This window comes from Bos grunniens, chromosome 2, assembly GCF_055505025.1.
Source record: "Bos grunniens cultivar Pamir isolate PY7600 chromosome 2, Bosgru_T2T1.0, whole genome shotgun sequence".
Taxonomy (NCBI): domain Eukaryota; kingdom Metazoa; phylum Chordata; class Mammalia; order Artiodactyla; family Bovidae; genus Bos; species Bos grunniens.
The window spans coordinates 60,206,074-60,218,417 of NC_141166.1; the positions used below are offsets into that span (position 1 = coordinate 60,206,074).

At 39.5% G+C, this 12,344-nt stretch overlaps 1 protein-coding gene across 2 annotated transcripts in view; it reads right to left on the reverse strand.

Annotated features, from left to right (window-relative positions):
• CNTNAP5 (contactin associated protein family member 5) overlaps nucleotides 1-12,344 on the reverse strand; it is a 459,549-nt gene that overhangs the window by 332,821 nt on the left and 114,384 nt on the right. For both annotated transcript variants that reach the window (XM_086367026.1, XM_086367025.1), the window contains exon 5: nucleotides 9,444-9,563. In XM_086367026.1, the coding sequence (XP_086223152.1) occupies nucleotides 9,444-9,563 (120 nt within the window). The remainder of the gene's footprint in view (nucleotides 1-9,443; nucleotides 9,564-12,344) is intronic.

The following is a 12,344-nucleotide window of genomic DNA, read 5'->3' on the forward strand; positions in this document are numbered from 1 at the left end:
CACAAAGCAATCTATAGATTCAATGGAATCCCTATCAAGCTACCAATGGTATTTTTCACAGAACTAGAATAAATAATTTCATAATTTGTATGGAAATACAAAAGAACCTAGAATATACAAAGCATTCTTGAGAAAGAAGAATGGAACTGGAGGAATCAACCTGCCTGACTTCAGACTATACTACCAAGCTACAGTCATCAAGACAGTATGGTACGGGCACAAAGACAGAAATATACATCAATAGAACAAAACAGAAAGCCCAGAGATACATTCATGCACCTATGGACACCTTATCTTTGACAAAGGAGGCAAGAATATACAATGGAGAAAAGACAATCTCTTTAACAAGTGGTGTTGGGAAAACTGGCCAACTACCTGTAAAAGAATGAAACTAGAACACTTTCAAACACCGTACACAAAAGTAAACTCAAAATGGATTAAAGATCTAAATGTAAGACCAGAAACTGTAAAACTCTTAGCATAAAATATAGACAAAATACTCTCTGACATAAATCACAGCAGGATCCTCTATGACTCACCTCCCAGAGTAATGAAAATAAAAGCAAAAATAAACAAATGGGACCTAATTAAACTTAAAAGCTTTTTCACAATGCTGGAAACTATAACCAAGGTGAAAAGACAGCCTTCAGAATGGGAAAAAATAATAGCAAATGAAGCAACTGACAAATAATCTCAAAAATATACACGCAGCTCATGCAGCTTAATTTCAGAAAAATAAATGACCCAATCAAAAAATGGGCCAAAGAACTAAACAAACATTTCTCCAAAGCAAACATACAGATGGCTAACACACACATGAAAAGATGCTCAACATCACTCATTATCAGAGAAATGCAAATCAAAACCACAATGAGGTACCATCTCACACCGGTCAGAATGGCTGCTGTCAAAAAGTCTACAAACAACAAATGCTGGAGAGGGTGTGGAGAAAAGGAACCCTCTTACACTGTTGGTGGGAATGAAAACTAGTACAGCCAGTATGGAGAACAGTGTGGAGATTCCTTTAAAAACTGGAAATAGAATGGCCATACAAGCCAGCAATCCCACTGCTGGGCATACACACTGAGGAAACCAGAATTGAAAGACACATGTGTACCCTAAAGTTCATCGCAGCATTGTTTGCAATAGCTAGGGCATGGAAGCAACCTAGATGTCTGTCAGCAGATGAATGGATAAGAAAGCTGTAGTACATATGCACAATGAAGTACTACTCAGCTATTAAAAAGAATGTATTTGAATCAGTTCTAATGAGGTGGATAAAACTGAGCCTATTATTCAGAGTGAAGTAAGTCAGAAAGAAAAACACCAATATGGTATATTAATGCATATATATGGAATTTAGAAAGAGGTAATGATGACCCTATATGCAAAACAGCAAAAGAGACACAGATATAAAGAACAGACCTTCGACTCTGTGGGAGAAAGAAGGCAAGGGTGGGATGATTTGAGAGAATAGCATTGAAACATGTATATTACCGTATGTGAAATAGATCACCAGTCCAAGTTCAATGTATAAAACAGGGCACTCAATGCTGATGCACCGGGACAACCCTGAGGGATGGGATGGGGAGGGAGGTGAGAGTGGGGATTCAGGATGGGAGACACATGTACACCCATGGCTTATTCATGTCAATGTATGGCAAAAACCACTACAGTATTGAAAAGTAATTAGCCTCCAATTAAAATAAATACATTAATTAAAAAGACAGAGAGGTGGGGATACCAGACTACCTTACCTGCCTCCTAAGAAATCTGTATGGAGGACAAGAAGCAACAGTTAGAACCTGACATGGAACAATGGACTGGTTCCAAATGAGGAAAGGAGTATGCCAAGGCTGTATATTGCCACCCTGCTTATTTAACTTGTATGCAGAGTACATCCTGCAAAATGCCAGGCTGGATGAAGCACAAACTGGAATCAAGTGTGCCGGGAGAAATATCAATAACCTCAGATATCCACACAACATCACCTTATGGCAGACAGCAAAGAAGAACTAAAGAGCATCTTGATGAAAGAGCAGAGTGAAAAAGTTGGCTTAAAACTCAACATTCAAATAATGAAGATCATGGCATCTGGTCCCATCTACTTATGGCAAATTGATGGGGAAACAATGGAAACAGTGACAGACTTTATTTTCTTGGGCTCCAAAATTACTGCAGATGGTGACTGCAACCATGAAATTAAAAGACACTTGCTCCTTGGAAGAAAAGCTATGACCAACCTAGACAGCATATTAAAAAGCAGAGACATCACTTTGCCAACAAAGGTCCATGTAGTCAAAGCTATGGTTTTTCCAGTAGTCATGTATGGATGTGAGAGTTGGACTATAAAGAAATCTGAGTGCTGAAGAATTGATGATTTTGAACTGTGGTGTTGCAGAAGACTCTTGAGAGTCCCTTGGACTACAAAAAAATCAAACCAATTCAATCCTAAAAGATATCAGTCTTAAACATTCATTGGAAGGCCACCTAATTCCAAGAACTGACTCACTGGAAAAGATCCTGATGCTGAGAAAGATTGAAGGCAGAAGGAGAAGGGGATGACAGAGGATGAGATATTTGGATGGCATCACCATCTCAATGTTTGAGCAAGCTCCTGGAGTTGGTGATAGACAGGGAAGCCTGATTTGCTGCAGTCCTTGGAGTTGCAAAGAGTCGGTCATGATTGAGTGAGGTGACTGACTGACCATATTTTCACCTCACTCCACTCTCTCATTTCTATCATTATCACTGAGCAGTTAGCAGTTCCAGCTACATTGCTGCTGCTTTTATGCTTGCTTCTGGACATTCTGGGCTTGAAGTAAAGATAGTGAACTACTGTACTGTATATAGTACAGTACAGTAAAGTACATAAAAGTGCAACCACTTGTAGAGGATGCATGGCAATGCATGCCAGACACCTGAACTAAGTTACATGATGGACATGCAAAAACAGGTTCACTTCTTTGAAAGTTTGCAACTTGAACGTTAGAATGTAGAGAACTTACAGTACTCTCGCCTTCTAAAATCTAGCAGAATTTGCTACATGAAGATGTAGGAAAGAGACTGAAAGGCACAAGGATAGACTGAAGTTATTCCACAGGCTCCTTGCTGGCTTTTGCCACGCTGGAGGTCATAGCTGTCTTAAGGCACAGATTCTTCGCATCCTGACCTCCTTTCTGCTCTGGCCACACTCCTTCCCCTCACCTGAATAAGCCTGACAGTGGTAAAAGTTACTTTGTTAAAAGGTCTGTAGTATAGTGTATTTCCCTAATTTCTTCTTGTGCATTCACCCCTTTTTAAACAGCCCCTAAAGTAAGCAATCCATTTTCTAGATCCAGTCCTCCAGAGTAGAAAACAGTGCCAAAAACTATCTATAACCTGAAAACTGGCTTGTTGTTGGTGCTCGGAAAATTGTTCAAGTATGGATGTCCCTTTAAAAAACTAAAAATAAAGCTATGACCCTACAATCCCACTTCTGGGCATATGTCTGGAAACAAAAACATGGTCCAAAAAGTTACATATACTCCATTGTTCATTGCAGCACTGTTTATAATAACCAAGACATGGAAGCAAACTAAATGTCCCTTGACAACGGAATGGATAAAGAAAACAGGACATATACACAATGGAATATTACTCAGCTATCAAGAATGAATTAGTGTCATTTGCAACAACATGGATGGACCTAGAGATTGTCCCAGTGAGTGAAGGATGTAAAACAGAAAAGCAATAATACCCTATGGCATCCCTTATATGTGGAATCTAAAAAGAAGTAATATAAATTAACTTATTTGCAAAACACAAAAAGATTCATAGTCTTAAGAGAATGAACTCGTGGTTGCTGGGGGAAAGGATGAGGGTAGAGATAGTTAGGGAGTTTGAAATGGACTGGTACACTCTACTGTATTTTCAATGGATGACTACTGTGTAGTATAGGAAACTCTGCTCAATGTTATGTGGCAACCCAGATGGGAGGAGAGTTTGGGGAAGAATGGACACATGTGTATGTGTGACTGTGTCCCTTTGCAGTCCATCTGAAACTATTACAATGTTGTTAATCAGCTATCCTCCAATGCAAAATAAAAAGTTAAAAGTAAGAAAAGTTTTCTTCTTTCCTTTGGAGATAGGTAAATAGTCTGGCATGCTCAAGAATTATCTGTGATAAAAAATTGAGTTTGGGATTAGCATATACACACTACTATATATAAAATAGATAACAAGGTCCTACTGTATATTCTGTAATAACCTATATGGGAAAAGAATCTGAAAAAGAATGGGTATATGTATACGTATAACTCACTCTGCTGTATACCTGAAACTAACACAACACTATAAATCAACTATACTCCAATTAAAAAATAAAAAGTAAATTGAAGAAAAATCTTTATTTTCCCTAAAATTAAGATAGCAGATTTCCTTGCTGACAAACTGTAGTTCAGATGACGGATTTTCAAAAACTTCTGTTTTGTTCCTATTCAAGTGAGTTTTATCTTTTAATTTTTTAGTCATTCAGTTTCATGTATTTTCCAAATGTTCTAAACTAGAAACTCATCTGGTGAGTTTGGGCCCAAGAAATGTGCAGGATCAAGGTCCCCTGGAACCTTGTTCTGACATTCATTTGCTCTTCCTGGAAATGCCATCCTTTGTGTCTTTTTTTGGTCACTTCCTACTCTCCATCCAGGTCTTAGAGACATTACCTGTCTGCCTGATAGCTCTTCCAGGAGAGGCTGGGCTAGGTGCCCCTACTGCATGCTCTCAGCACACAGCACATAGGTACACCCTTGACAAGACGTTTTCATTACCACTGTGTCTTTTCCATGATTAGCCTGTAAAGGAGACTGAAACGATGCTGTTCTGTGCTGAATTGTGTCCCCGAAAATGATCTCTTGAATACCTAATCCTCTGCACCTGTGAATATGCAAGGCTTTAATGAGAAATAGATTCTTGACAAGAGTAATCAAATTAAGATAATATCATACTCCATTAGGTTGGACCCTAATCCAACATGACTGGTGTCCCTATAAGAAGAAAAGAAAAAGATACACAGATGAATAAAAGGAAATGGTTACATGTGATGTGGTGGTCACATGGAACCAGGGAGACAGTCTTCAAGAGGCAGAGACAGGGGCTACTGCTAGGAGCCCAGAAGTGCCCACGGGTCAGGCAAACTGCCAGATGCTGAGAAGAGGCCGGGAAGGACTGAGTCTCCCCAAAAGGTATAAGAGTGGTTGGGCCTTGCTAGCACCTAGGTTTTATTCTTCTACCCTTGAGAACTGTGAGACAACACACTCCTGGGGTTGTTATAGCCGTCAATCTGTGAAATGTTGTTAGAGCAGCACAAAGACACTGAGGCAGACACACTGTGCATCCTTTGCAGTTTGCACATGCAGTGCCTGAAATGTACACATTTAAATTGAACCAAAATGAACTGTACATCATTTAGAGATAAGCTAAAAGCAGGGCAAACATGTATTCCTGAAGAAACATACTCTGTCTTTCTCATCTATAACTTCACTCAGTCCTCCATCTAAACACTGGGCCTTCCGTCTCTCCCACCCCCTAGTCCTGTGGTAAAAAGCGAAAGTGAAGTCCTGTCTGACTCTTTTCGATCACATGGACCATAGCCTACTAGGCTCCTCCATCCATGAGATTTTCCCAGCAAGAGTACTGGAGTGGGTTGCCATTTCCTTCTCCAGGGGATCTTCCCAACCCAGGGATTGAACCCGGATCTCCCGCATTGGAGGCAGATGCTTTACCGTCTAAGCCACACAGGGAAGCCCAGTCCTGTAGTGAAGTTACTTAGAATATAGCCTTGGGTATGGCACCCTGTTGAAATCTGTACAAGCCTACATTTAGTCCACCCTACACATCAGCTTAATCACACCCTTAGTTTCTCCTATAATTTGCCCTACCATCCCAGGCAGAGATCACACTGCTTTCCACCAAAAGGGGTACTTGGGGACCTCATCTCCCAAAGATTACCCTGTAGTAGGTGAGATGCTGTTAAGTTACCTAAGTCGGGCCTGACTCTTTGCAAACCTATGGACCATAGCCCACCAGGCTCCTCTGTCCATGGAATTCTCCAGGCAAGAACACTGGAGTAGGTTGCTATGCCCTCCCTCCTCCAGGGGATCTTCCCAACCAAGGGACTGAACCTGCATCTCTTAAGTCTCCCACACTGCAGGTTCTTTGCCACTACAGACTTAAATTTCCCAGGAGGGGTAAAATGCCACCTCATCTGTAGAAATGGGTAGCATACACTGTAAAGAGACACATTGTATCTGGGATTCAGATTTACAGTTTTCCATAAATAAAACCTGTTCATCACCCTCAAGATATCCATTTACAAGTGTCTTCAGACTTACGAGAAACTTTTCTTTTTCCCTTTCTTTTGAAACTCAAATGATCTCTCTGAGCCCCCAGGGAACCCCACCCACCCACCCACCCAATGATGTCTCAGGGAGTTCTAAATGAGGAAGACCTGTGGGACCACTTGGCTCCAGATTCTTATTTTGGAAATGCACAGTCAGGCCAAAGCACTCAGCCAACTGGCACAAGGAAGAGAAGAGAGAGAACCCAGGTTCCCTGCCTCCCAGCATTGTTCATACTTTCTGTGTTATGACCTCAGGAATGCCTCTGAAAAGTGTGGGAACCAGTAGCTTTGTGCTTTTAAAAACCACAGTGAACATGTGTCCCCCACCCTGTTCACTCTGGACATGTACACCCATAGCTGATTCATGTCAATGTATGGCAAAAAACCACTACAATATTGTAAGGTAATTAGCCTCCAATTAAAATAAATAAATTAATTAAAAAAAAAAACAGAGTGAGACACAGAGCATGTCTTCTCTGACGACTTCCACCTTCCCTCTCCTCCATCCCTGGCTCCCTCCCTTGTGCATCCCTTTCTTCCTTGAAGCACTTTGTCACACTTATCCTGTGTCATAAGTCAGTCTCATTTAATAACATTTAAGAACACTTAACATTCACAAACAAAAAAAATGTACTTGATTACCATTATATTATGCATTAAAAATTTTTGTCAGTTAAATATGAGAATTATATAATTCAGCCTACACAGAATTTGGCTTCTATTTCTACAAGTATCTTTAGGAAAACAAAAACCAAACCAAACACCTATATATTTGCAATTGATGTGACCAAAAAGCATATTTCAAAGAATTCCTCAATCATGCACAAAACAGCCTATCAATTTTGGGACATAACTCAGAGGCCTTGATGCCTTTAGCACCATATCAGCAAAACAGCAAACTTTAATATAAGTAAACATTCATCTTTAGCCACTCATGAACAAATATCAAACATAAATCCTGAGAGAAATCTTTCCAAAGAGGGATAGAGCATTTCATGTAAATGAGACACATGAATCAGTCATACATGGTGTGTTATTATATTTATATTATTTGGGGGAGTTAAATTTGTCAAGCTATATTCAACATATATATATATATATATATATATATATATACTTCAATAAAAATAGGATTAGTCTGTGCTTATCTATTAAATTCATAATATAAAATATATATCTAAAAACATAAACATTCATAGAAAAACACACATATACATTTATATTTAAAAAGCCCCAAGGAAAATCTAATAATAAAATATCAATAGCAATCTCTTGATTGTGGTTTATACATGACCTTATATTTCTTCACACTTTTTTTTCCCCTTAAATTTTCTGTAATTAGCATTGATTACTTTTATTACAAAAATAAAAACAGGGTTTCAAGCAAAATAAAAGCAATACAAAGTATACAATTAATGTTTCAGTGATATAGATTATTGCTGCACCAGAAGGTTTTGCTTGCTTCCTGAGTCTTGACTATAACTTTCAGGATTTATTGTCTAGCAGGTCATGAAATTCTCATATGCTCTTTCCTTCTATGTAATATATAAAGAGTTAAAAGTATCTACCCAGATTTTTGTTGCAAAGAATTAAAAGACATGATATCTGCAAACTCTCAGTTCAGTTCCCAAAGATGGCAGAAGCTGAGTAATTGATGCCATGACCAAAAATCCTATTATTATATGTCACACCCATCATTCAGCTGACACTGATCTCTTTTGCCTCATTCTGTAACCAAATCACTTCCTCCATTTTTTCAAATTGTGGACTGAGGACAAATTACATCAGAATCACTTGAAAAGCTCAGTAAAATGCATTTACTGAATTTAGAATTTCTGACTCTGGGAAGTCTATTTTTAACATTATTCCCCAGAGATTCATATGTTAATTAAATTTGGAAAATAACCAAGATCTACTAAGAAGTCTACTTCTTGACCAGGTTGTTGAACATTACAGGCTGGCATAACCATGAAAAGAAAACAGTAACACAGTTTCTAATTATGTCATAGGGCTATTGAGAAGCAGTTAGCATACATTTTGGAGAAATGAAGTATTATGGAAATGGAATGAAATGACACACAATTCCATGTAACTAGCATTTTCTGCAGAAAAAGTGTGGTCCTTTGTATTCAGATGGGCAAATTATTGCTAAATGCCCTTCATCACTGTTTTGGCAATGGTTTGTTTACATTTCTACCTGTAATATTGCATGCTGTTTTTCCTGATTTTACTGCCTATGAATGACAATGACTATGTCTTATTTCTCTGAATATCCTGGGTCCCCAGGACAGTGTTTGGCTATGGAAAGAGCTCCACAGATGTGATGCGGTTACCCAGTTGCAATAGAGCCTGGGGCCTAAGGACTCAAAGAGCCTTGATAGACTCCTACTTTTCTGCTTCATTACATGATTCTGCTGGCATTTTCAAAGGCCAGTGCTCAAAACAAACAAACCAAAAATGTGTATGTGCTGATTAACAATATTCACAACAGAGTACTCATATTGCTATATTTTTAAATAACTATTACACCAGGTTGTGGTGTGGAATTGTTTTTTTTTTTTTTTAAAGAATAAATTAGTAATCACATGCTGTTTCCATATAGTAACTGGCTCTTAATATGTCCTTAGACTACTTTTAGAAAGAAGTTACAAGAGGTTATGAGATTGCCAGGGAAAATAGAATTATCCCAGGTTTTGATTAGGCATCTGCAGGATAACTGGTCAGTTGCACTAATATAGAAGATTTTGTTTAATCCCCCCAACTCTGAGAGGTTTTCTTTTTGTTTTTGACTTCTAAGAGAGAAATGACCTTGGTTAGCTCTGCAAAATATGCTTGATAATTAATCCTTGGTTCAGTGGAACCTTGTCAAGACCATTATCACATTCTCTTCTCTCATGAAAATAAAATAGTTGCTAATTCCTATTATTTACCTAAATACAATCTCCCCTCTGAAGTTGGTCTTTAATTTTTTTTTTATTTATACAAGTGTTCCCTTCCAGTGGGTTTTCCTTTGCTGTGTACCATCACGTAACGACATGAAGCATGAGTGGGAATTTTACACCCTTACCTGTGATGTTGCAGTACACTTGGAAAGGTCCCAGGGGGCCGCTGCCATCTGAGTCGATATAGAAGAAACCAGCCGTGTTGCCTTGGTGCCTGTACACCTCGCAGGATTGCTCATAGAGGGCTGGAAAGACATAAAGGCAGCAGAGAGGAAACTTTGCTTGGTTCTGCATGTCCCTTTGGAGGATCAGTAACTCTTACTGTATTGACTTCCAATTGTGATTTCTTTCCCGTCTCCTATAATCTTATTTCCCTCTAAGCCTTCAGAAACAAGTAGCCCAATGTTTGATGGAACTGTCTCCGGCATTCATCCTAATACCCATTCTTCTCAACAGCTCCTAGGTTACAGTCTCTAAAAAATCTCCCCTTTCCTATTATACAGCCCTTCCCTATGCTGATGTATTGTCCTTCACCTACACTCACACAGCTGTGAAGCTAGGACATCATACACTATTCCATCTCCTGCAATGGTTACAGAATCTAAGTGGTGACTGAGTGCAGTTTGCGGCTGTGTTTCATCACCTAGTAGGCTGTCACACTCACAATGGGATACAAAAAATTAAAAATGTACAAATAATAGATGCTAGAGAGGTTGTGGATAAAAAGGAGCTCTATGACACTGTTGATGGGAATATAAAAGGCTTCCCTGGTGGCTCCTGGGGTCTCCTTCCAGCCTGCAATGTAGGAGACTCAGGTTCTATTCCCCCAGATGTGAAGATCCCCTGGAGAAGGGAATGGCTACCCACTCCAGTATTCTTGCCTAGAGAATCCTATGGACAGAGGAGCCTGGTGGGTTATAGTCCAGAGGATCACAAAGAGTCAGACACGACTGAGGAACTAAAACTTTTACTTTCATGAAGGAGAACAGTATGGAGGTTCCTTAGAAAACTAAAAATAAGCTCTAAAAATAGAGCTATCATAAGATCGAGAAATCCCACTAATAAAGTAAAATGACATTATCTTATCTCTGTATACCCAGAGCTCAGAACAATAACTATCACCCAATAGGTGCATGTAGGGAAAGAGGAAATTAGCCAAGGTGGCATGGTCAGGCCCTTTTGCCCCATAGCTTCTCGCTCTTGCTGCACATTTTGAAATAGTGACTATGTAAAAGCTGAGATCACTTACAGCACTACACATGCGCATCAGGAGGTACTCACTTGGTCACAGGTGGCTGTGCATGGTACGGCTGTATGAGCTTCACCATAAAAGCCCTGACTGCTGCCACATTGAGACTACATTGGAGTGACACCATGGTTATGTTATAAGAAGTTATGCTATGGTTCCATTATGGCTATATTATAGTTAGGTTATGGTTGCTGCTACAGGCGCTATGTCAGCCAGGAGAGAGGCTGTGTTATGACTGCCATGCCTGACAAGAGAGAATAAATGTGTCTACAGTTCCTATGGCTCCTGGATTCTCCTTCCAGCCTCTTAGCTCACACCTTCCCTATCCTGGATTCAGCGAAGAGTACTAACAGTGTGAACAGCAAGATGATTGGCATCACAAACAGGATCATCAAAGATACAGTGCCCAGTAAAGTTTAATTCAGTTTGACTTAAGAAGCATTTACTGAGTCCTTCATATATGTCAACACTGTGGTAGCCAGTGAGTAAGTAACAGACCAAGGATAAGCCAGAGTGTCTGTGCCTTGGGAGGTTACAACCTGGTTACAGCCACAAAGACCCTTATGTGTTCAAAGAGAGGCAGACACAGCTGTCCTGAGATGGGACACTTTGAGCAATCTGCAGATAAAAGAAATTTATAAATCTCATTTCACCACATGAATGAAGCTGGTGGGGTGGAAAGCAGGCATCTGCCATCTCATGCATGAGAAAATAGAATGTCATTGGATGCTTGAAACAAAATAACATAGCTCAGAGCAGTAGGTACACATCTAATTATGTCATCCTCCATGCCTAAAACACTTCAGTGGCTCCTAACAACTTTAAAGGTAGAGCAACAACTCCTCGCCTTAGACAACGTGCCCCTGTGACTAATACCCCGTCCCAGGAACACGAAGCTGCAGTTTGTCACAATCAAGTGTGAGGGCTGCCTCAAATAATTCATTACCAATAAAGTTCTAAAGCTTCAGAGGCTTTGACTTTGTGTAAATTAGAGTGATTTCAAGGTGATCCTTGTTCTCATGTAATTCTCCCTTGAAGTCATGTACTGTTTCTAAAGCTGGGGGGCCGATGGGAAGATGAAAGCTTGTACCCTACATACTAAGCATGACATATAGCTTATTTCTATTGGCTTAAACTGATAACACACCATGGTGTGTGTCACACATATGAAAATATGCACAGCAACCTCTAAAATAACTCACCTAATCAGCACTTCTTGAAATCCATACCCTCCCCACGAGTATAGGCTGGAATTAAAGATTTGCTTCTAACCAAATATGATGTCATTTTCAAGACCAGATTGTAAAAAGACAAGTAGTTTCCATCTTGGGTGCTTTTGAAGTACAAGCTTTCAGAGATGCCAACTGCTAGGTCCTGAAGAAGCCCTTTGAAGGGATCCACAGGGTGAGTCTGGGAGCTCCTGAGGCATGTTGTGTACGTGAGATCCAAAGATCTCTAGAGTTAAACACCTGTGTGACAACAGACCCTTAAGACTGAACCAGAACTACTCAGCCAAGTAGCTTAAGGACCCAGACAAAAATGGGTCCTTTTAATCTGATAATGTCCATTGCCTCCAGTTTTGCTCAATTGTGCAGCAATACATAGCTAATAAAGCTTCAAAGCATTAATTGTCTCATGTGGTTATAGGTATAAAGTGAGTCTATGTCATATAATTGTAGTAAGGATTCAGAGATAATCCATATACAACACTTAGCATAGTACATGACACATAGGAAGAACTTGATGAATATAAACTATCATTATTAAGTTATTTCAT